The sequence below is a fragment of the Sphaerodactylus townsendi genome, linkage group LG06 (assembly GCF_021028975.2).
Source record: "Sphaerodactylus townsendi isolate TG3544 linkage group LG06, MPM_Stown_v2.3, whole genome shotgun sequence".
NCBI classification, from domain to species: Eukaryota; Metazoa; Chordata; class Lepidosauria; order Squamata; family Sphaerodactylidae; genus Sphaerodactylus; species Sphaerodactylus townsendi.
The window spans coordinates 101,263,983-101,289,079 of record NC_059430.1 but is presented as its reverse complement, the minus strand read 5'-3'; the positions used below and the strand labels follow the sequence as shown (position 1 = coordinate 101,289,079).

Here is a 25,097-nt window from a genome sequence, read left to right as displayed (position 1 = left end):
GTGCTTCCGGCGTCAGGGGAAGGAAACAGGAAGTAAGGCCCAGTGAGCCGTGCTTGCCTTTTCCCACCTCCACTTTTCTGCTCTGACTTCCTTTTCTTTCTCGTGTGCTGTTGACGCCGGCCTTGCCTTACCGTAGCTATGGTGAGTTGACAGGTCTGCTTGTGCTGTTAGTGAGTTAAAGGGTCGCCAGCCTTCGTGTGGAACTTGGAGGTTTCCCAGGATTACAACTGATCTCCAGACTACAGAGATCAGTTCCCCGGGAGGAAATGGTAGCTTTAGAGGGTGGACTCCATGGCATCACATTGCTTCTGAGGTCTTACCCCGCCTCTATAGGCCCCACCCCCAAATATCCAGGAATTTATCGAACCAGAATTGGCAACCCTAGCACCGAACAGGGTCATTTTGCTTTCGTAGGGAAAGCATTACAGCCAGACGCGTGTCTGGGTTGCCTGCTCCTACCATGTCAGAATAGGTGATGCCTACGTGTAGAAAAGAGATAAAAGGGAGGATGGAAGAACCCAACAGTTTCTGCTGACCTTGGGCCTGCCTAGCCCTCAGTCTAACCTACTCCATAGGGTTGTTGTGAGGATAAACTGGAGGAGAGAACCATGTAACATACATTCATACTCCCCCCCCCCCCCCCGGTTTCTTGGAGGGAGGTTCTGTGACGCTTATTTGTTTTGTGGATCACAAAACAGTCTACAGGTTGACGTTCACATTTCCAGAAAGCTAATATATTCACTGCTTGTTTGTTTAATCTGCCTTTCTATAGAAACCTATCCTGCTTCAGGGCCATGAGAGGGCGATTACTCAGATCAAATATAACAGAGAAGGTGACCTGTTGTTCACAGTGGCCAAAGATCCAGTAAGCTTTTCTTGAATTTTTGTTCTACATCTTTCAATCCAAAATGCTATCCTTTTGTTATTTGGAGAATGCTGATAATGTACTGGAATGTATAGGTAGGTACGTATGTATGTATACACACAGCCACAGACAGGTGGACACTCTTGTGGAAAGTGTGTGTGTGGAAAGTGTTTCTAAGAGCTGGTTATCTCCAGAAAACCAGCTACATCTTTTCCTGGAAAAAACAATCTGGCCATCAACATGCTTTTGAAACCTCGAGTGGCAAGTGCAGTGAGCTGCCCGTGGGACTGCCCTTCAGCCGATGTGCAGTGTGGGATCCATGTACTTATTGGGAAAGGGACGAATAATGGAATAGGGGGAAAGTTGTCCAGCCTGCATTGCAACAGCTATTTACTTGGTTTTGGCTATTACTCAAAATGCGGCTGATTTAAAGTCTACCATGGCTGAGTACCTACAGAGCTGCAAGCGCATTGCTGCCTCTGCAGTCAGTCCTTTACTCATTTAAATCTCCTTAGTAACTATGTTCTTGAAAGGAGCTAAGATCTGGGGCAGGATAGCAGAGCAGGGCCTTTGCCACATGAACCCAGATGTTGTGAAACCTGTTTCTTATTATGGTTGTAATCTGTACACTTTTGACAACAGTGCTACCCAGTGGTTTCAGCTGGCTTTCTAGAAAATTAAATAATTTATCAGTTGTCAGTGGCAATTTTTTGTTTGGGTTTTTAAGATTGAATAAACTGCCTGTACTACCTAGGGAACATAAATACCTTTTAGTTACAAAGTCTGGTTTTTGTCTTGGTGGATCATATCATTAGATTTTTCATCCATCGTAGTCTGTCCTTTATTGAGCAAACTCTTTTAAAAATATTTTTAATTCTTTCTCTCCCCCTCCCTTTTTTTTTTAAAATACTAAACTGGAAAACTGTTTCACACCTCTAGGAAAAAAACTGGGAAAAGTATATTTCAGGTGTCTAGCGGGTTAGCTTTGTTAGTATTTAAAATGCAGTGTCTGTTATGTCTCCTTAATTCAGCACCTAATGAGATTTTGATTACTTTCAAAATAGTCTGGTGTCTAATCCACAAGTTGCTTGAAATTTTCTCTAAGTTATTTGCCAGATCTTGCTTTTGGGTGTGTAACTGCAACTCCTCTATTGCTAGATTGTCAATGTTTGGTACTCTGTCAACGGTGAGAGGATGGGCACATACAATGGACATACTGGAGCTGTCTGGTGTGTTGATGCTGACTGTATCCTTTGGATTAAAAAAATGAGAATGTTGAATGATTGAGAGACTGTTAATTTTGGAGACACTACTCCAAATGTGACAGGACTACACTGCACAATTTGAAGATTTTGAGAGATAAATTTAGCCTGTCATAACAAAGCAACCAGAAGAGCTATAAGCATTTTGCATTTATACATAATAACCTGTTTTGGCAGGTGGGCTGAGAGAATGGGGAGTGCAAGCATATGGTGCCAGCTTAAACCAAGTTAACAGTTAAGAGTATTTCATGGGACATCTAATGTATTTTGAAAGGCACTTTTTAAGAAAAACCCATGATCTAGCACACATGAATATAAAAAGTGTTCTGGTGCTTCCAATTATATTTATTTATGTGTTCATCTCTTATTTTATCTTGCCTTTTTTCCTAGGAGCTCAAGGTATCTTATATTTCATCCTCACAACAAGCCAATGATTGGCCCAAAGTTACCTAGTGAACCCAGATCTCTCCAGTCCTAGTGGAGCACTCACTACCCTACATTGCAGTGACAGCAAACCTCCCCCCACCCACCCAGAAAAAAAACCCTAATTCCCTTTGTTGCCATATTCTGAAATTCATTCTGATTATGGCATCAGATTTCTGCCTAGATATTGAAGCTGTCCAGTACATTCCCTGCAGGAAGATGTCTGTGTTTACATTTTTGAGTTCCTTTACTGCTCCTTCAGGGGACACGAGGCACGTGCTAACAGGTTCTGCAGACAACAGCTGTCGTCTCTGGGACTGCGAAACAGGTAGAATTTAGAAATGATGTGTTCCATGGAAATGGGAAGGTGCTGTTGAGAGTACTGTAAACTGTGTGTGTTGGACGGGGGTGGGGAGGGTAAGTGATCCCTGGAGACAATTGGAGACCTGAACAACAGAGCATAGGCTTCACCTTTACAGTTTTTAATTAGTTTGATACTCATGCTGGATCTTTATGGATAAGCAAGGTAACCATATTTAAAAGAAAGTTTTCCAACTGGGTCATCTGCTTTGAAGCCTTGGAGGTTGGCTGTGATGCCTTTGAGAAACAACCATCACCGTGTCTTTGCTAACCTGCAGTCTGTACTTTCTTCTGGGGCCTGAAGCACCATTTGGATTGTTCCCAGATCCTGCCTTGTTTAGCTTCTGCATGAATTTTTAGGCCACTCTCTGAGCTCTGTAGCAACTCGAGCTTTTGCTAAGTTCAGCATCGGGTGTTGGTGTGCTCAGTTTTCACATCATTTTCAATCAGCGTATTTTGTGTTTTTCTGCCTCCTCTCTCCCACCCTGTGTCATTTTTATATCATGTCAGGGGTTATATAAACTGATGCTCTTCCACTTGGGAAGTGCTGGGCTTGTTTTTGAATAAACAAACACACATAAGGCTGAGACTGGTGACCTGGGCATAATTCTCTAGTGATGAATGAGAGCTGAATGTAGGCTTTGAAGGGTCCCAGCCTTCTGTCTTCAACTTCTTTGTTGAAGCCATCGTGGTGTAGTGGTTAAGAGCAGGTGGATTCTAATCTGGAGAACCGGGTTTGATTCCCCACTCCTCCACCTGTGTTGAAGAGGCTTATCTGGTGAACCAGATGTGTTTCTGCACTCCTACATTCCTGCTGGGTGACCTTGGGCTAGTCACAGTTCTTGGGAACTCTTTCAGCACCACATACCTCACAAGGTATCTGTTGTGGGGAGTGGAAGGGAAAGGAGCTTGTAAGCCACCTTGAGTTTCCTTATGGGAGAGAAAGGTGGGGTATAAATCCAAAATCCTTTTCTTCTAGATTCCATACAAGGCAATTTTTCACATTCCTCACTGTTGCTGACTTTCTCTGCCATATCCTCCCCTAGGCAAGCAGCTGGCTCTGGTCGAGACCAACTCCGCTGTCCGGACTTGTGGCTTTGATTTTGGAGGGAACATCATCATGTTTTCCACAGACAAGCAAATGGGATACCAGTGTTTTGTCAGCTTCTTTGACCTGCGGGACTCCAGCCAGATTGGTGAGGCTTCTGGGTGAAGGCACAAGAATTGGGATGAGCAAGTTTCAGACCCATGATGGTTTCTGTCTTGTCCCGTCCCCCTGCTAAACTTCTTATTATCCCCCCCCCCCCATGACAAATGCAAGATGGATTAAAAACAGAAAAATCAAAATCATATGGGAGGAAGTGAGTCAGAGTAAGGGGGATCACTGCCTCTCTTCCCTCTGTGGTGATTTTTTATTGGTTGGTGACCGGTGAAGCCGGAGTCCAGTGGAACAGGGCTCCAGCACTTTCCCATCCCTTCTTCTGAACAACAGAATGGCTGGCCACTGGGAGAGGTGGGAACAAGGGGCAGCTGAGTTTCTACTGGATTTTTAAAACCAGCCCTCTGTTTTCCCCAGAGAACAACGAGCCTTATATGAAGATTCCATGCAGTGAATCCAAAATCACCAGTGCTGTGTGGGGGCCTCTCGGAGAATTCATCATTGTGGGGCATGAAAATGGAGAACTGAACCAGTTCAGTGGAAAGGTTAGTGAGTGCAGAGAGCATTGTCCTGAGACAGATCCCCCCACAAAGCAAACCGTTGCCAGCTGGTAATTCATCTGTGAGGTAGGATAGGAGGGAGGGCAGAGATTTACCCAGGTCTGCTCAGAGAGTGTTGTGGGTGGTTTGGGGAGGCTGTGCATGTACGCATTCACCACTGATCATTAGCCCACCTGGCTGCCTGGAGAGCTTTTGATGTATCCTCTGGAGCGGAGGATAGACACTGAGAATCTTCAAAGTGGTTGTCATGTGGATGTTCTGAGTGAGAATGGGGAAACTGCTTGTTTCTCTCTGCCACATGAGACTGTGAACACTGGCCTTCCTTGAAGTGCTGTCGTAAGGCATACAAAAGAGTGTATGTGGAGTACATTACACATGATCAAAAAGTGCTGTAATTATCCATAGCAATTGAGGGAATTGATTTCCCCTCTTTTGGCGTCTATTGACTTCCTTTTCTTCCTCCTTAGTCTGGGGAGGTCCTCGTGAATATCAAGGAGCACACAAAACAGATCAATGACATCCAGACCTCCCGAGACATGACTATGTTCATCACAGCTTCCAAGGACAACACAGCCAAGGTGCGTCCCACGCCATCGCGTGCCCAATGGAAATGTCATCTTCCCTGCCTCAATCTCTAACTCCGTGGTGGTGAGCCTTTGGCACTCCAGATGTTATGGACTACAATTCCCATCAGCCCCTGCCAGCATGGCCCCATAACATCTGGAGTGCCAAAGGTTCGCCACCACTGCATGTGGGAGCATAAGGTGCCCTTGGATGCTGTGGGCAGAGCCCAGGAGCATCTGCCACTTGACACGAAAAATCTCCCCGTGTTTATAGTTTTGGTGCACAGTGGGACATGAAAGAAAACAAAACCTTGATCTGTGATGCACCAACGTCTTCCCACATGGGGGTTGTGGCTTAGCCTGGCATTCCTGCATCTGCTGGGGGAGAGGGATGTGTGCAGGCATTGTGAGAAGTGTGGCTTTCATGCACACCCTGAAAGGCTCCGGGCGCGTGTCGTGGCAGGATAACACCCCGGTGCAGTCGGTTTTTCCTCCTGTTGAAGGGAAAGAGTTGGGCGCAGGGATGCAAATATTTTATGCGACTTGAAATTTTGTCCCAGTCCGGTTCCAAAAAAGGCCACCTTCAGCCACATGAATAAATGCGGTGGGGTATTCGATAAACGTGTTTGATACATTATGAGTCAACCTTCGGCAACTATTCTTGAACCCCTCGCTCCTGTTAGGAGCCAAGCTCAGCCATTGTCCAGTTCGCAAGGAACCACCTGGGTTTGTGCAGTGTCATGGCAGAAGATAGGAAACACAGACCAGCCCGTCCTAGGATGGGATTTGTAACTGCTGCACAGTGAGGAAGCATCTTTCTTACCCTGAAGTGGTGGCAGAGGGGCTGCAGCGTCTGCAGGTCAAGCAGTTGGGACCTTGCCCATGAACCTAACTGGGATAGTGTCCGCAGAGGCCGCTGCTAGGGCAACTGGTGAACTATTTCTTCCTTTACAGCTGTTTGACTGCACGACGCTTGAGCACCTGAAGACATTCCGGACCGAGCGGCCGGTAAACTCAGCTGCGCTCTCACCCATCTTCGATCATGTACGTTTCGGAGCAGACCTGCAAGTGTCCCTCCCCTGGGCATATACCCTTGTGCTAGTGTTGTGCCGTCTCCTGGTAGCTTTTGAAGGATCTTTTCCTGGGCCTAAGATGGGAGATTTTCTCTGCTGCCATCTCAGCATGGATTATTTATGTATGCCTTGCCTTCCTTTGTGACCTCCCAACTGTCTTCATCTGGGCTTGGAAGACAAAAATATAGTTCTATGCTGAAGTGTCAAGGCTGAGAACTGAAAACATGGATAGGCTGCAATCCCTGTTTCCAAGCAGCATGGTTATGCCCTTCTGACATCAGTTGATTGCTTGGTCTCCTGGCCTGCCCATCTTTCTCTGGACAACTGCATAGGATGGAATGGGCCTCAGAGGCTCTGAATCTATCCTGTTTCCCTCCCTGGGCAGGTCACAGTTCTCAGCTGCGGTGGCTGAACGACAGCCTATTGCCAAGGAGGGTTTTGTTCAGATGTGTTTCCCTCCCCCTTGTTTGCCCTTTGGCAGGTGGTGTTAGGTGGTGGCCAGGAAGCCATGGATGTGACAACTACTTCCACTAGGATCGGCAAGTTTGAGGCCAGGTCAGCAAATTTGTCTTGCAAGAGGGGGGTGGTGATTGATTGATTCCCTCCCCCCCCAAAAAATCCAACTATGGTTCCAGCAGGCCCCCAAGCAAGGTTCACTGATCCCATCCTGGACCTGTCTCACTACCAGCCAGGCCATATCGAACCTGTACAGCTGATGGGCAGCAGCAAGTGCCTGGGAGGAGGATACGACCACTTCCTCTCCTGCTGAGGAGCTGGGAGTGAGTAGGGGCCTTTGGGAGCGTCGGGGCCTCCTCCTGTTGCTGCCCCAGGCAGCTGCTTAGGAATGACTTGGCCAGAAAGCTGGTCCCATAATGGGGCATCAGGGACAGAGAAGACCCCACTGCCCCTTGACCCCCCGAGCTGTTTCTCTTGCATTGTCCTCACAAATCTCTTCCGCCACTCTAGGTTCTTCCATTTGGCCGTCGAGGAAGAGTTTGGAAGAGTCAAAGGTCACTTTGGGCCCATTAATAGTGTTGCTTTCCATCCTGATGGAAAGAGGTAAGTGTCACAGCAGCCAAAAAGCAGGCATTGTCTTCCAATGGGGGGCTGGATAACCACATCCCTTTGAGGCAACAGATTCACCTCTCCTCGTTTTTCTTTCAGCTACAGCAGCGGCGGTGAAGACGGCTATGTCCGTATCCACTATTTTGATCCCCAATACTTTGAGTTTGAGTTCGAAGCCTGAAGAGGCTCCCTCCTACTCCTCTCCCCCTTTCTACAGCTGCCCTTCCGGGCTCTTTAATCTCACCAGGGCCTGAGGTTGGGCTTGTTCCCAAGGGAAGCACGGTGGAGCCACCTGAGACGAGGCAGAGTGCGCACTGGTGGCGACTGCAGCTTGTCGCCTGGTCCACCTCTCTGCTTCCTCATGGGGACTGTGGATTTCTTACCCTTTTGGCATATTTATAGAAGTACTACAAAAGGAAGTAAAATAAACACTCTTTCTCCAACCCAAATTAGAGTGCACCTGAGCCTGTTTCTTGTACTCTGTTCAAGGAAAGTTTTATAAAACTCTTATTTCTGCAGGTTCTCAAAATTCAGAGTTGGGCTGCCTGTTCCAGAATTTTTATTAGTTTATTGAAGCTCTGAATACATCTTGCCCTGGGTATAGGTTACTTTATCTTAATTCCTGACAAAATGATCCTTAGGGAAGAGTCCATCGATCAGGGCAGAATGCTTGCTTTTGAATGCCTGAATTTCTAAGGTAAATCCCAGAATCTCCAACTGAGAGGACCCCTCCCTGCCTGAAGCTGGAGAGTTGTTTTCAGAGTAAACAGTATTGGGTTAGGTAGACCACTGGTCTGACTTGCAATTGGTCAGTTGCCAGTGTGCAAATCAGTTATGGCTGTACGGAGGCAAAAATTCCTATAGTTTAGGGTAGTTGTTTTTTTCAGAGGTAAATATCGGGAAAGCCCAAACTGGCTTGTCAAAGTTATTCTATGCAACAGAGCTTGGCTTTCTCAATTTAGAAACCAGGTCAATTAAACTACACAACTAGATGTTGTGCTTTTTACGACTGGCAAGTTTGGCTGTAACAGTTCAGCGACTCGGATAAATGTACCAAGTCAAAGTCTCTTGATTCTGCAATCAGTGGAGGATCTTCTGATGCCCAGGTTCTGGGTTCCTCAATCAGTCTGTGCTGAAATCTGCTCTTGTGGTGTCCCACTTGATTGTTCTGTGTGGACTTGGCTGTTTCCGGCTATTTTCTGCACTTCTGCCCATGCTTCATCTAGAAAGTGGGATGGACGGACCCAGCGGAGGAATAAGCCTGTAGAAAACACTATGGTTAGAAGGACATTTCCCCAGCCCTGAGAGTCAGCGTGGCATAGTGGTTAAGAGCAGCAGACTCTAATCTGGAGTCTTTCCAATTATTTCCACACTCCTCCACATGAAGCCTGTTGGGTGACCTTGGGCTACTCACAGTTCTCTCAGCCCCACCTACCTCGCAAGATGCCTGTTGTGGGGGGTGGGGAGGGTAAGAAAAGGCAATTGTAAGATGCTTTAAGAATGCTTAAAGGTACATAAAAAGGATGATATAAAAACCAGCTCTCTTTCACTTCCAAAAAAAGGAAGGAAAGGGAGCAGTTAGTTTTTCTTAATTCCTCAGTGAGGATGATAGTGGTCTTCAAGGACTGCACCCATAAATCCCGGAGGGGAACAACCGGGTGAATGTGAAGCTGGAAATAGAATTGCTAGAGATGTCATTTCAAGGTAGTAAGGAACTTAGTGGTACACATTTTTCTAGAAAGGCAAAAAGTGTTCCAAAAATGACACACTCCAAAATCCCACTCTGTGTGAGAAAGGTGGGTGACAAATATTTTAAGTAGTTTGACATACCCAGGAGTTGCAGGAGCTTAAAAAGAAGCATCTCTAAAGCTTCATGACCTGAAATGCTTTTTAAAAATATGGATCTGTATGTCTCTTATATCGGCATGTGCAAAACTTAACATTAGAAATCCCTTACAGAAGCAGTGATTCAAGTTTAATCCTGATGATCACAGGAAAGGGTTTGAAAACCTGTTGGGCCTGATGGCTGGACACTCCAAACACAAAAGGATTTCCAACTGAAGTTCTGAAATATTCTGGAAGTTGGGGAAAGCAGGTTTTGAGCAAAGAATGCCTACATAAAGGGCCCATGGGTTCATATTTAGGAATGGGTCGCAAAGAGTAACGAGATATCGTACCTTGCCAGAGCAACACACTCTGGGGCTCCACGGATGGCCAGATGACCAGGGAGTTGCGTGCATACAGTGGATTCCTATATTTGTCTCCTTTGCAGTTCAGCGAGGGCCAGAGAGAATGAGTCTTCTTCTTCACTTCACAAAGCTTCCTGCAGGGGGAGCCAATTAAATTTTTTGGTAAAATAATGTTTTTGCTGGGCATCTCACATTCAGCAATTCACAGATATATTTTGAGTGGTCGGAAAAGTGTCCTGCCTTGGCTAGCCCAGTCTCATCAGATGTCAGAAACTAACCTGGACCAGCCCGGGTTAGTATTTGGATGGGAGGCCAGTCACAATGCAAGGGGCAGGCAATGGCAAATCACCTCAGAATGTCTTGCCTTGAAAACCTTAACGGCATTGCCGAAAGTCATCATGATTTGATGGCAAAAAGGGGTGTGGTCCAAATCTGAGGAGCCACACCAGAGAATGCTGAGAATCTGGGCCCCAAATTGCACAGCTTTTATTCAAACAGCCCCTTGAACTGGACTGGGAATATATCTCGAAGGCAGCAAGGTTGCTACAGACTGGGCTGCATAAGCCCATGCTTCCTAAAACCAGTGGTCTGCCATGATAATACCAAGGGGACATCAATCAAAAGCAGCCCCGCCCAGTTCCAGGGGCTTCCCTGAAGCATCATATTTGACGTGGTCTGTCTGCTCCCACCTCACCTTTCTTGCTCACTGTTGCACAGGAATGTGCCATAGGGCGAGGCGTAACTGTGTTCAAAGAGGGTCAGCAGGAGGCGCTCGTTGAACTCCAGGGAGAATGGGAACTGGCGCCCGAGTTGCCAAACGCAGTCCAGGAAGAGGAGGAACACGGGAGCCTCCTGCTTGAGGCGGGCATGGGAATAGGCCGAGTGGGTGCAGCGGAGGGAGAAGGGGTAGCCAGCCTGTGAAAACAAAGATAGAGGTACATTTCAGAGCTGGCCGTTCCTGACAGAAGGGGTCAGACTGGTAAAAAGATACATGCAACCTTGGGATATGTTATCTGCACCTATTTCAGGCCATCCCAAGCTTCATTTTCTTTTTTAAGAGTGTTGCTAGTCCTCATGGCTGTGCAGATACACCCAGGAAAGGGTAGCCCTCAGATACGTCCCCACTGCTTCACATTTAAAAGGTTTTTTTTAAAGTTACCTGGATCCATTCCCGTTCCACCAGCGCCTGGAAGCCAGCCAGAGTTCTACAGTCTGGATCTAGGATAACCTGGGCAAGAGCTGTCACCAGGAGTGTGGTGTCCGTTCCGTCAGATCCGTGCACCAGAATGCAAGCGTCTTCTCTGGAAGAAAACCGCAGTGTTCATTCCTGGCATTCCTATTCCCACCCTCCTTCTAAAGGACCCTGGCTCAAGTCCAGGGATGGAGTAATGCCATTTTTTCCTCCGAATAACCTTAAGTTTAATTGAGAGAGAATGACTATCCCAAGGTTTCTCAGTGAGTCCAGGTGGTCTTCCCAGTCTGTCCAGACATTGATTCCTAATAACGTGGCTCCACCCTATATTTGGGTTCACCCCACTGCTTAAGGGCTTTGTCCCGTCAGAATGGGAGGGCACACATTTTCCTGAGCCTTTGCCTGTGGGCCTCCCTCCCCTCCATTCCTTGAAGCAGTTCTGAATCCAGTCTTGATCCATTTGGTGCTCCCAGGGGGAATGAGAAAAGCAGGGGATCTCCCTCCATACCTCTCCAGGCACTGTGCTGCGACACAGGCGGTGTTCAGCGCCATCTTGACGTGAGACAACCACTTAGATGCTTCCAGCTTAGTCAGCCAGCGGTCCATGCTGTTGGAAGTGTCAAGGCATGCCTCCGCCAGCCTAGTGAAGCTTTCCTGCAAGGGACGTCCCCTGCAAAGGAGGAAAAGACCGGGACACAAGACAACAGTCAGAGAGGGTTAGTTGCCTTGTTTCTGGACAGAGGTGCCCAAGTGTTATCTTGGGAAAATGTACATTGAGTTTCTTCCATGCACAGGTAGGTGTGAAGTCAAAGGCCCAGTTGCTGTTGAGCTGTCTGTGATTTGCATGCTTCGAATTGAGCGGTGAGCTCATTTCAGGAGGGGCTTAAGGCTCAGAGGCAGACTGTTTGGCCTGCAGATGGTCCAGGTTCAATCCCTGGGACCCTCCAGGTAACAAGATCAGCAACTAGGTAATCCGAAAGACCTCCACCTCAGACACTGGAGAGCTGCTGCCAGTTTGAGTGGGCAATGCTGACGGTGATGGACCAACAGTCTGGTTCAATATAAGTCAACTTTATGTGTTAACTATTCAACTGCTGGATAAAAAGGCACTGCGGGAAGGGAGCTGCCACCATGTGTCACCACAGCAACCCCTCCCTCTCCCCAAGGAGCTGCTTTCCTTTCCCTTCCCGAAGGAGCATCAGGAGCAGACTTCACAGCAGTTTTGCTGCAGTTAATTGTGAGATCCCTTACTTAATATGACTATATTCCCAAAGGGCCCCATCTAGGGGAAAGCAGACATGTGCTCACAGGGTTGGATTGGCTCTTTAACTTACTGGGAAAATTCCACGTGGGGCACTGCCTGAGGGAAGTAGTGGCAGCACTCTGGTGCTGCTGGGACCTCTCAGCTTAGCCACTGGTAATGAGAACCAAGGCTTATATAGGATCATCTGCCATTGTTGCTGCTGGCTGGGCCCATCCCAATCAGCCTCTGCAGAAGTGGCAGCAACGACCGGCTCCTGGGCTTCTCCTGCATCCCAGTTGGATTTCGTATGCTTACCTCTCCAGGGCCCGGTGCAACCTCTTCCAGTGAGGGTAGGCAGCCCTGTGCTCTGTGCCTCCACCCATCATATGGGCCTGCTTAGCTGTCTGTGCTGGGCGGGTGTCCAGGATGAAGCCGCGGTCCCCTTGCTTCAGCACGGCACCCAAGAGCAGCTCGTCCTCATGGCAGCGTTTCCGGTTGGGTCCAGTGAGAGGCTGGCTGCTGCGGAGAATCACCTGCCGGAGCAAAGCATCACGCACGCGGCTGTCATTATGGAAGAGAAGACTAATGTCTTGCATTCAGCTATGTAAAATTAATCATGTTTGCATAATTCTCCCATCTTCTACGTATCTTGCCTCATTGGTCCTGTGTTTCCACAGTCGCAGGGACTAGAATCTTGGCATTTGCCATTAGCGTTCTTTTGCATTTTCCTGTCCCATAATGGTTTGGATTAAATTGGTTTTTGTAGCACTACCACAAAGAGGGGGGTATGATTGTGGTGTCCTCAGTAAGAAGAAGACAAGCAAAAAAAAAAGTGGTAATGAAGTGATGGACTCACCTTCCCGTTCTTCTTGTGATAATAGCTCAGGACAGGAAACCGTCTCCCCTGGCGGAAGTAGGCGCTCTTTTTCAGTACTCTATCATCAATTGCCGCTGGAACCATAACCACTGGGGGGTAACTCAGGCAGACAGTAAAATCTTCATTGACAGAAGAGAGCCTCCAGGTGCCTGTCTGGGAGGGAGGCTGGCATTAGACTGACTAGTGGGGTGGGATTGTCTGCTGTGCCATGGGGGGAAGTGGAGATATTTGGGGGGGCGGGGGTAAGGTGAGAGGGAAAGCCTTGGTTAGCATTAAGTGTTTCTGGGATGCAGAACCTTGTTCTACTCTTAAACTCTAGAGCAGGGTTCCCCAACTGTAGTGTCCGTGGGCTTCATGGCATCTGCCAAATATTTTAAAAAACATGGTTGGCCTCTGGAAATCTGATTGACTGATTGACTCTGCAGATTAAAATAACACTGCTTTGGTGGCAGTGATTTTATTCTCTCACTCTTTCTCAGTGTATTTTTTAAAAAAATGTTCCCTGAACTTGGGCTTCTTCTGTGTGTGTGTGTGGCTCTGCTTCCTGTGGTGACCAGATTTGGTGGTGCTCACCCCACTGTGCTCAAAAAGGGTTGGGGATCCCTTCTCTAGAGCCTGATGAAGAAAGGGTTGTATGGAATTTTGGCTGGAAATAAAATGGGTTGGAGGATTTACAACTTTGCTTCACACTTCCAAACCCCCCCCCCCCCCCCATCTTGAGATGCCTTGGACCCGCTCTTTCCCACTATCAAGTGTTATTCCACACTGCTCACATCAGAGGCTATTTGTTGGTAGTATTTTTCAAGTGGGTAAAGTTGCCACCCATTTTCCAGCTTCATGCTTTGGGGTCGGTAGAAAAAGGGGTATGTCATCATGACGGATTCAACGGAGGAGAGGGCCTGGAAGAAACAAGGAAGGTGTGTAAGCCCTGTGAACATCTGAGGCCATCCTCAGACCCATGCTGGCCTCTTGGCTTTCCAGGAACACATGATGTGCCCTAGTTCTTCCCTCCCACTAATAAAAAATGCAGGAAGGCAGTAGTGTAGATTCCTCAGCAAAGCACTAGTTCCAACAGGCATGAAGCTCTGTGGGAAGCAGCACAAACTCTCTCTCCAGCCTCTGGACTGGGATCCAGCAGCACCGATCCTTGAAATGAGCGGTGTGTCAGCCAGGTGCCATGTTGGAAGGGAAGAACTGCCACGGACACCTTGAGAGATGAAGACACTGTGAATCTCCCACCCAGTCCCATCCTTGTTGTTTTATGGAACTACCTCTCTTTCTGTTATGATGCTAAGTCACATAACTGGGAAACAAAGCTTTCGTGTCTGCTATCATTTTGGAGGGAAGTTTATGGGTTTTGGTGATAGGATGCTACCTACTGTGAGCCAGTTCCGTTTTCAATATTAAAACGTATCAAGCTTCTAGCCCTTCTGGGTGCTAAGATGTAGTTGAAAGTAGGAAGTGGGAATCTCAGAAATCAGATAAGTGGATGAACTATATTTCCAGCAGTGGCATGGGTGGGGTAGTGGGGCCATGGCTCATGGGTAGAGCATCTGCTCTGCATGCCGAAAGCACCAGGTTCAGTCCAATGAGGGATGTGAAAGAGTTTTGCCTCAGACCCTGGACAGCCATTGCTAGTCAGAGTAGACAGTAGTGGCCTTGATACACCAAATGTCTGACTCTGTATAAGAAGAGTTTGGATTTACATCCCCCCTTTCTCTCCTGTAAGGAGACTCAAAGGGACTTACAATCTCCTTTCCCTTCCCCCCTCCCCCACAACAACACCCTGTGAGGGGGGTGGGGCTGAGAGAGCTCCGAAGAACTGTGACTTGCCCAAGGTCACCCAGCTGGCATGTGTTGGAGTGCGCAAGCTAATCTGGTTCACCAGATAAGCCTCCACAGCTTAAGTGGCAGAGCAGGGAATCAAACCCAGTTCTCCAGATTAGAGTGTACCTGCTCTTAACCACTACACCATGCTGGCTCAACTTCCTGTGTTTCAATGCCCCACATGGTTCCTCATCCCTCCCCATCAGGCATGATGCTCTGCAGGAAAGACTGGCTTCCCATGAGGTTACTATCTGGTGTTAACCCTGGCTCCATATGCAACTAAAGTGTCCCCAAGGAAGTTCCTATTCCTTGCAGCTCTCATAGGGCAAGGCAAGATTCACTCAAAGGCGAAGTGGGCCTCAAGCTGAAAACCAGTTATTTTGCTGCTGACAACCTGCTACTGTTTGCTTTCCCAACAAGGAAATCACTAGGCAAACACTGTCTGCCTATTAGGCCCGGCTCATGCTCAGCAAACAGAAAGGCAAGAAACAGGAGCGCTGGCTTCCTCTTGCCCCCAGGAAGCAAGGCAAGGCAAGGCAAGCCACTCCTATGGGCTCAGGCAGTTGCGTTGCTTGCAATGCCGCCATCCCATTTAGATCACCTGCTTCCAGCAAACTCCCAGAAGAGATCTAAATCTTTGCTTGAGAGGGAAACCCTTTACTCCCAAACTGGACCAGACACTGGAGGTCAAGGGAATGGAGCAACCGCACCTTCCCCAAGCTCCACCCCCAAATCTATAGGCATTTCTCTACTTGGAGTTTGCAACCTGACCTTTGACTGGCTGCATTTCAACCAGAGAGGAGTCTTGCCCCACAACCGGTACCTAAGATCAGTGGTGGGATTTAGCAAGTTCGCACCAGTTTGGCAGAATCGGTTGTTAAAATGGTGCTTGTAAACAATCGGTAGTTAAATTATTTGAATCCCACCACTGCCTAAGATCCTTTAACAAGCAGGGATTAAACCAAGGACTGTCTGCTTGCAAAACCCTTCCTTGTTCTGTCATTGAGCCAGAGTGCCAAATGTATAGATTGGCTACAATTATGGGTTGGACCTGGTTAGTATGTGGATGAGGTTCCACCAAGGAATGCCATGGTTGTTGTGCAGAGGAAGGCAATGGTAAATTACCTCTATTAGACTCTTTCCTTGAAAACCTTATGGGATAGCCATGAGTCAACTATGATTTGATGGCATTTTACACATGCACACACACACACATACACTGCACATGTTCAGAGGCATTTCTCTTCCCAGAATCCTCCCTGGGCAGAGTTCAAGGGAAGCCACACGGAAAGGATGTTCCGCTCACCTCAATGGAACTGGCAATGTTGAGGCATTCTTCCATGCCTGGGATCTCCAGCTGCAGAATTTTCAGGTCCTTGCATTTGAGAGTAATGGTGCCAGAAGTATTTGCAAGCCTGCTGGGAGACCATCAAGAGAATAATAGAATGACAGAGTTGGGAGAGACCCCAAGGGCCATCGAGTCCAACCCCCTGCAATGCAGCAACACACAATCAAAGCACTCCTGACAGATGACCATCCAGTCTCTCTTTAAAAACCTCCAAAGAAGGAGACTCCACCACCTCTGAGGTAGTGCATTCCAGCAGTGAGTGAGAGAGCTCATGAGAAGAGGGTAAAGCAGAGGGTTTGGGGGTCTGTTTCCCCAAGCAGGAGAGGCAGAACATCAGGTGTGTACAAATGCAAAAGTGTGGCCATGCGCTCCTGCAATAACGCACTCATCGCTCTGCCGGGTGCAAGCGGAAGAACGCAAGCTCTTGCAAAGAAAGGGGTGAGTATGAGAGCTGCATCATTTAAACCTCTCTCTGTATCTGATGTGGGCAGGAAATCACATGAGCTTTCTGGGGGAGACAAGGACACAGAAAGAAAGCAAAACAATTGCCTAAAAGAGAAAAACCCTCTCCCTGTACCTGATGACACTTTATTAAATCTAGAGTAATTCATCTAGAATAACAACCACCCCTCTGTTTTGTTTACAGAGACTCACTGTGGTCTAGACACATGCATCACCCACAAAGATGCATCTGAAGTAGACAGAAAAGTTTTTACTATTCTTTAACCATCTTGGTGATGGCTACCTTCACACAAAGAAAGACAAACACTATTAGGTAATCCTGTAGAAGTTATTCTGGAGGGTGCATCTGTCTTATCTTCTATCTATACAGTTCAACAAACAAAAGTGTGTGTCTGAAGTCTTGTTAAGCACTTATGCAAAATATGGCTTCCACTTGTCCACTTATACCTTTGTAAGGAAAAGGGTAAGAAAAAAAATCTGGTCAGTAAAATGGCCTAAAATATCCTTAGCTGGGCTGGGTCTCTGCAGCTCCCTCTCCCAGGGCTATGGATTTGAGGTCACTGTTTAGTCACCTCTTCAAATGACAGCTCCTAGCTCTGGACTTGGGTTCACACATATGAGGTTGCAGATATTTGGAGGTTAGGGAAAGGCGTGAGAGTGGTTCAGGTGTTGGACCAAACTCAGGAAGAGCCAGATTCAAATCCACTCTCTGCCGTGAAGCATACTGGTTGACCTGGGGCCAGCCCCTCCCTAAGCTGTCTCACAGGGTTGTTGTGAGGGCAGAATGGAAAAAAACCATATACCACTGCCTTGAGCTCCTTGGGGGGATAAAAATGTGATAGGCTGCCCTGAGGAACCATGCTTCCAATGAAACTCCCCTCTATACTGTCCTAGCACTGACCTAGATGTACCAGGCTAGCCTGATTTCATCACATCTTGGAGTCAAACCAGGGTCAGCTTTGATGAGCACTTGGATGGGAGACCACCAAGGTAGTCCAGGGTTTCTACATCGAAGCAGACAATGGCAAAACCACCTCTGTTCGTCTATTGCCCTGACAACATTATGGGGCCACCATAAATCTGCGGCAACTTGATGGAATTTTCTACTATATTGTCCTCACTTCCTGGCAGGTAGAGAACAGAACATGAAACAGTTTAAGAATGTTTCTCCCTGCCTAAATAGGCCCACAATGCGGCAGCAAGTCTGTGCCAAGCAGGTGTGGAAAATGCAAGTTGCAGAAATTCTCTGCCAACCTAGTAAGCATCACTGCAAGCTGAGGGGCAGGTGAGACAGAAGCCTCCAAGGGCCAAGGTAAAATTCTCAGCGTTGCACAGTGAAGGGGAGAGAGGAGGCTGCAGTGCAGTTAAATGGTTAAAGGCAAACCTGTTCTCTTGGACGGAGCCGTTAGTCCAGGGGCTTTGATACCAGCTTAGATTCTGAACACTGGGGGGCACAGGAAGGAAGAAGAGGAGACGTTAGTAGCAGGTGTAAGGGGTGAGCATCTGGGTCTCTGCTGCAGAATTTAAAGCATCCCAGCCTGCTTCCATTTTGTTCAGGAGTACAAACACCCCAGGGCGATTTCCACAACCCACTCTGCAAACTCATACAGGGTTACAGTCTCTCCCCTGCCCTTTTGTGCCTTTCTCAGCCAGCAGCCCAAACTGAAGAAAGTAAACAGAGAAAGTTTTCCCTTCACTCCACATACTAAATTTCATCCAAGTCAAGCTTCTGTGAAAAGGAGCAGAAAATGCTGCCGTGCTAAAGGAGGAGAAGGTGGTAAATAACCCAGTGATTGAGGATTCAGAGAGCAAACCTGCCTGCCAGCTCTCCCTCCCAGAAGAAGAACAGTTGGCCTCCTTCTCCCGAAATACCCCACTTTGGACTTCACTGCTTGACCTATGAGGAAGGTACACTCAGGTGTGCCTGTCTCCTCATATTTGCATAGGCTGCACAAAGGATGAGTCTAGGTGGTTGCAGGTCAGCAGAAGTCAGCTGGTGGGACCTTAGATCTGAGCTATCTGGTTATGTTTTTTAAAAGAAAATAAATGCTATCCTGAATTAACCGTACAGTTGAAGCTCCCCTCCGCCCCCAGCTGCAGCTTGCATTTTGCAAGCCTTCTTGCGGGGACATGTTAAGTGGTTTATAAAATTATAAGCAGGATCAAGAGAGTAGACACTTTTCTCCCAAAATACTAGAACCTGAGGGTATCCAATGAATTTGATGGGCCGTAGATTCAGTACAGAGAAAAGAAAATACTTATTTACTCAACGAGTGATTAAAATGTGGAATTCACTGCCAGAGGATGTAGTGATGGCCACAGACACAGAAAGCTGTAAAGGAAGATTAGGTAGATTCATGAAGGACAGGACTACCAGTGGCTTCCAGCCATGGTGACTGAAGGAAATCTCCAAATTCAGAGCCTGGCAACTTCTGAATCCCAGTACCAAGGGAGGTCTTTGGGCTTTATGTCCTGTTGGTGATCCTTCACAGTGAGACAAGATGCTAGACTAGATGGACCACTGGTCTGATCCAGCAGGACTCTTCATATGTTCTTAGGCTCTACATGCCAAAAACTATGCTCGTTTCCACCAAAAGATGACAGTAGCATTGTACATCCGCTATTTCTAGGATCTTCTTTGTTCAAGAATGCTCCACTTGACTCCTAGTGCCTACTTAGTTCTGTTCCCAAGGCACTAGGATCCAAGCAGAGAATTCAAGAAGGTCCAGGATATGGCGGATTAATATACAATCCGACTTGTCATCTTTTGGTAGAAAAGACGATAGTCAGGAAGGAAATTAGTGCCCTTCACAAGGAGACCACCACTATTGGTCAGAGGGAGTTTTGACTCTCAAAAGCTTATACCCTGAAAACCTTGTTAGTCTCTAAGGTGCCAGTGGACTCGAATTTAGCTGTTTTAGCCCTGTTCAACATGGCTAAGCTCTGACACCAAGAGATCAGGTGCTGGGGTGGGGGCGGTGGGGGGAATAGGGTGTCACCTTTTCTCAACAGCATCCACATTGCGAATCAGGAGCCAGAGTTCCATCTTGTTCTGCTCCCCATTTCCCTCTGCCTGGGACGACAGAAGGAGGTGGTGGCTGGTGATGCACAAGGTCCCTTTGACTGGCGCAAGTCCTGGCCTCGAAAGCACCACGTTGTTCACTTTGGTGGTCTTGATCAGCTCTGCGAATTCCATGGCTGGGAGATGCAGCAGCCGGGGTGGTCCAGGAGGACCTAGAGATGGCCGCCTGGGCTAGAGGAACCTGTGGCAAAAGAAAGATAAGGCTGATTATGTGTTTCAGCAAGAACAGGGCGAAGCCGTTCCCATGTGTTATCCTGAGTACTGTAAATGTTCTGCGCTGGAAGGAATGGACTGGGTAATGCCACTTGATGCTAGCACAGACTTTGAACCCCCAGGGGAGGAAAGCAGAGAGTCAATACAGGGTTAGATAGGATGCTCTCTGACCTTTCCTTTGTCCACTCCTGCTGCTGTTGCTTTGTTACCCAGAATGCTAGTCTCAGGGCTTCCTTCCTCCTGGTCACTTCCCTTCTCTCTCTCTCTGTAGAATGCATGTCCAGCCCTCAGGGTGGACAATTTTTTTCCCCATCCTAGCTTAGACAGATAGCTAAAAGCTTTAACTCTGCCTTTCCTTTCAAGTGCAGAGTTCTCTGGCAGTAAATAACTTCTAATTCTTTCTAAGCGTAAACTTATTTCTCAAGCAGCCTGACTATAGAATTCTGATGTGGAGAGCTCAGCTCTGCTTCCACTCTGAGCTCTTGTGTTAGATATGCACGTCAAAAGCATTGAAAAAGGGCAAGGCTTTGTCCTGTGCTGGGTACACTGCTGCAACCCAGATGTGTCTGTAAACAGGAAGCACAACCAATGGCCTCTTTCTGCAATTTAAACATCAGCCTATACAGTTTCCTTTTCCTTTTTGTAAGGCTTTGAGCTATTCATGTGAAATCTGCAGAGCTCCCAAATTATACTTTCCATGAAGGTCCCTCCAAAGCATAGGTGTCAAACTCATGGCCCTCCAGATGTTATGGACTTCAGTTCCCATCATCCCCTGCCAGCAAGATGGGAACTGCAGTACATAACATCTGGAGGGCCACGAGTTTGACACCTGTGCTCTAAAGCATCATAATTAACCATCAGCATTTAGCATAAGCATCTAACTCTCTCAATGATCTTATGGCAGATTGAGACAAGTGGTTGGCCTAGCCTGCCAGAGGCAGAATCTGAATTTGGGACTTCCCACTTCCGCTCTCAGATGCAACTCTTGAGAGAGATTTGTGACTCTGGGTATCTCTGAATGGCAAATGGCTGCTGCACACAGTCCCATTTTGAATTGGGCTCACACGACAGCGGAAGAGGAATCTAATGTTTTCACCCATGTACAGTTTTGCCAGTCAGAACTGCCTCCTGTGCTGCTATTAGGCCTGGAAGGGAACAGAGAAGGACACCCCTGTTGGCCCAGCCCGTCCGTTCTCTTCCTATGACTAATAACAGCAGGAGTTGATTTAAATAAACTGTCCCCTTCTCTTCCTCAGCTCAGATTTGAATTGGGGTGCCACACAGCAGCTCTTGGCCTATTATAAAAAATGCAGAAAGAATCCAACAAAAGGGATCTCTAATGTCCCGTCGGTTTGAGTCTGATAGTACTGGCTGGAGCTGTTTCAGGCTGGGAAAGTGGCAAAGGAGAGCAGGCTGGAATCCGTTTTCCATGTGACCTGATCCTGATGAGGCATGGAATGTGCAGAAACTGAGGAGAAGCCACAACTCACAGGAATTGTATTGTGTCTGACACCCAAGATGGAGACTCAAGCCTAGCCTGAGTACTCCGTAATGTGTGAAGAGGATCCACATTCTCATCTGTCCACCTTCCACTGTTCCAGGACAGAAACGTCTTTGCTACAAACCACCTCTAGGATAGATATGGACCAACTCTGCCAGAGGTGCACTGGACTCCATTTTGGGCAGCCTTTTGGTTGCTATTGGCAGACTATGAGCTGGAAGCAAAATCTGAGACCCGCCCCCCAATAAATTCACATTAAAACAGCCAGAACATAGCAGAATTAAAACCAAGTTAAGGTCTTTCTTTAGAGCAGGATTTCCCAATACAGTGCCCCCTATACCTTTTCTGTGCCCACCCAGTGTTTTTAGGAAGTGGGTGACCCCAGGCAGGGCTTTGGCAGCAGCTACCATGACAGCATAAGGATCTACACTTTGTTACTGAAGTTAGGCTGTGGCAATCATTTTGTGGCTGGCTCCACCCCCTGCAGCAACCATTTTGTGTCAACCATTTTGTTGCTGTGTCCCTCATGCTGTGTCAGAATTCCAAATGAGCATGCAAGCTGAAAAAGGTTGGGGACTGTGAAGAAAGTGTATATATTCCTTTAAATTTACTTAGAAATCATTTATCTTGTATATTGGGTCTTCTATGAGGCAACCATTTGTTTTTGCTAGGTCGTTTACAATGCAACCATTTGGCATCACTAAAGTTGCAAACTGTGTTTGTGTTTAGTTTAAGTGGTGTTATTCTTTAGATAACAGAATTGGCTTGTACAAGGCCACATTCTAAACTGGACGGATAGGTCTTAATTGCCAAGGATGCTCAGGTGGGGGTCGTTTCCCTCATCGACTCTATTCCACACCCAACTGGTTAATTACAGATCAGATGACCTAGATAAGCCAATTCTATAAAACCCCTGACACCATTTTAAGGAGGATAATTCTAAAGAGATGCATTCATAAAGGATTCTTCTTGAGATTTCTTGCTGTTGTTTTTCTGCCTTAGGCTGAATAGTCTTGTATTGTTTTTATACTTGGAGCTGTCTAGAGCTGAGAGAAAGCTGATTTTATCATTTCTTTTTTCCCCTTTTTAATACAAAAATAACAGCTGTTTGAGAGTATCTGGATAAAGAATGCTGGTTTCGGTGCATTACTGGTAAGGTACCTGACCCGGCCTTGGGCAACCTTTTCACAGGGACCCCTTCTTTAGAGGCCTCTGTGTCTGTAAGATGGTGCAGGGCAGAAGTTCCTCATTGAAGCTTTTCCTCCAACACAGTGCTGCTGCTTTCTAAAAGCACAGGAGCCCTGCTAGGAAAACAGTGTCAGTCAGAACCAGGCTGCTGAGAAAAAGACAATATGGAGCCTGGGTTTTAATTGGGAAAAGACTTTCCTCTGTTTCAAAGGGCTGCCTCCACACTAGCATCCTACAGAAGGGAAAGGGGTGGGGGTGGGGGGTGCGGGGGAGGAAGCAACACTTAGATGGTATTTTGGAGACCTGGCCATGCTGTGCATTTCTCTGTTGACTACAATTCTGTGAGCTCACAAGAGGTTTGTTGCCCAGGTGTAGGTTTCAAATTGCTTGGCAGCTGGACCTACACTTTGAAATTCTGCACCATTCTAATTTGCTATACTTTTACTTAAGAAATCTTTAAGGATACACAGATATCTGTGGTCATGGTAACCATGCTGGAAAGAAAATAATAAACCTATGGAAGAGAATCCTGGTTAACATTATTTCCACTAAAGGAGAGTAAGGAAGTCAGATGAAGAAACTCTGTCTCACCCTCCTTCCACCCACTATCTCCTACCTCTGTTTCTCTCTCTCCCACCTACATCCAACTCGAAAGATTGTAGTGAAGGCACAAACGCCAATTCCTTTTAACCTCTGGAGCCAAACATCGAGATAATATGAGAGAATTTGGAAAACAGACGCTTTGCTTCTTGTTTTTCCAGCAAACCCTCCCCCAGCATTAAGAGATATACTACTTTGAAGCAATCTCATGTGTACACAACTGAGCATGTGATCTTCTTCCTGGCAAAGAGACACAGCAGGAGGAAGTGGGTTGCCAGCTTAATTGTTTCATCTCAGGTAGCTACATATGTTTATACTTCTTCGCTTTGCACAGGTGATCTACAATTGAGAATCTTCCTTAGGGAAGGATATGGACCTCCCTTCCCTCTCAACCAACAATAAGGGTTGGATTGTGACGAAAAGCTGCAAAACTCCAAAACTGCAAGGAGGATTGCAAAATCCACAAGTGGGCGAGCCTTTCCCTTCATAGAGATGGAAAAAACCTCTGCAAACTTTACACATCCTCTTTTATTTTTGTGTGCCATTATGACAATCCAGCAAGTTGTCAACAACTTTGGACAATGCTGGCCAGTGAGCTACAGCAGTTCAGCAAGCCCTTGGTGGGTTCCGATGCATGTAAGGGGAATACAGTTACCGACTGACCAGGAAAACATTGTGAACACGCATATGTGCCTTTAACTGCAGTCTGCAGTGCTTTTCATCACAGGGATGTAAACTGTCAATGCCTGCTGAGGTCTGCAGGCCAAGCGGCTACAGGTTCTACTAGAAAGGCAACTGAGAAGTTGGCAAGTCTCCAGGTAGAGGGGTTGCATTTAGTTTGGCCGGCTCAAAATCAGGGGCCTCCAACATCCAGATGTTCATGGACTACAACTCCCATCAGCTCTACCAATTGGTCATGCTGGCAGGGGCTGATGAGAATTGTGGTTCATGAACATCTGGAGGGCCATAGGTTGGAGACCCCTGCTCTTAATCATACCAGCCTGGAAGAAGTCTCTACATTACAATAACCTTGTGAGGTTGGTCAGTATAAAAAGGAAGCTGAGAAACTTAGCAGGATCCTTCACCCACAAGTGGGAGTCAGTCATGTGAAGCCATAAAGCTACATCAGACCATCCAACCACTGAGCCCTTATAACTTTAGTCCCTCAAGATTCAATGTGGCAAAATAATGATAGTGTCAGACTAGAACTGGGTTCAAATCCCCTTTCAAATTTCCTTTCTGCCATTGAAGTCTCTTAGGCCAACACACATGCACACACTCTCACACACATGTTCTTGCTAACTCATCCCAGCCTACCTCACAGGGCTGTGGTGAAGATGAAATTGAAGAGCACCTTTACCTTGGTCTGCTTGGAGAGCCGGCAGAAAAGCAACGTACTAAATAAACAGCCCAGCTTTGCTATAGGGCGATGCCAGAAATCGGAAGGAAGCTTCCTACACTGCCCATGAATTCGGGTGCTCTGAAGTTACGACCACCCACCCTTCCCTTACCTTACTGTTGGCGCTGCAATCCCCTCCTGGCCCCGGCTAGGATCTGCAGGGGACTGCGTGGGCAGGAGCTCAGCAATCGCTCCCTTCGTGTTTGGGCGGCGGGGGCAACGGGAGCGCCACGAGATCCAGGCACAAGGGCGGCGGCAGCTGTCCCTGCAGAGGACCCGCCAGCATGCTAGAGCGCGGCTCGTGCGCGAGGGAGCCCCGGGATCTGCGCGCGCCCCTGGCGGGGAGAGGCGACCAGCAGTCCTGGGCGGGTGTGGGGCTTAAGGCGACCCGCCCGCCCGCTGCGTTTGGAGGCGGCTGGCCGTCAAGGGCCTGGACAAATGGAAGGACATTTTTCGATAAAGGGGCAGCCAGAGGAGGCGGAGGAGGAAAAAGCTCGAGAGCGCGCGCGCAAATGATGCTGGAAGAGAAGCTCAGGAAGCGAACGCAACGCCGGAGACTCACAACCAGCAGCTTAGGGTTCATTACCAGCTCCAGGTGGAGAAATTCCTGGAGGTTTAGGGTGGGAAGCCTGCGGAGGGCAAAGTT

The 25,097-nt window shown here is 47.5% G+C and overlaps 2 protein-coding genes across 4 annotated transcripts; one reads left to right on the top strand and one right to left on the bottom strand.

Annotated features, from left to right (window-relative positions):
- The first annotated feature begins 1 nt into the window (after position 1).
- On the top strand, positions 2-7,779 carry EIF3I (eukaryotic translation initiation factor 3 subunit I). The gene is made up of 11 exons (XM_048500258.1): positions 2-141; positions 773-865; positions 2,024-2,111; positions 2,813-2,878; positions 3,957-4,106; positions 4,487-4,614; positions 5,097-5,207; positions 6,147-6,236; positions 6,747-6,820; positions 7,232-7,324; positions 7,430-7,779. Exons 1-11 carry the CDS (start codon positions 139-141, stop codon positions 7,509-7,511), a joined length of 978 nt encoding a protein of 325 aa, XP_048356215.1. The 5' UTR covers positions 2-138; the 3' UTR covers positions 7,512-7,779.
- A 95-nt stretch (positions 7,780-7,874) lies between these two features.
- Positions 7,875-24,747, bottom strand: LOC125435931 (myotubularin-related protein 9-like). 3 transcript variants are annotated; one of them, XM_048502453.1, is made up of 12 exons: positions 24,564-24,747; positions 19,468-19,731; positions 17,853-17,912; positions 15,965-16,073; positions 13,605-13,730; positions 12,811-12,984; positions 12,270-12,487; positions 11,220-11,381; positions 10,679-10,820; positions 10,214-10,434; positions 9,508-9,653; positions 7,875-8,591 (listed from the first exon to the last, which is right to left on the bottom strand). In XM_048502453.1, the coding sequence occupies exons 2-12, from the start codon at positions 19,662-19,664 to the stop codon at positions 8,449-8,451; spliced, it is 1,698 nt and encodes a 565-aa protein (XP_048358410.1). In that variant the 5' UTR covers positions 19,665-19,731; positions 24,564-24,747; the 3' UTR covers positions 7,875-8,448. The 3 variants fall into 3 exon arrangements, with proteins under 3 accessions (XP_048358410.1, XP_048358411.1, XP_048358412.1); XM_048502454.1 differs by lacking the exon at positions 17,853-17,912 and having other exon boundaries at positions 15,965-16,076; positions 24,564-24,743; XM_048502455.1 differs by lacking the exon at positions 17,853-17,912 and having other exon boundaries at positions 24,564-24,739.
- Between the last annotated feature and the right edge of the window lie 350 nt (positions 24,748-25,097).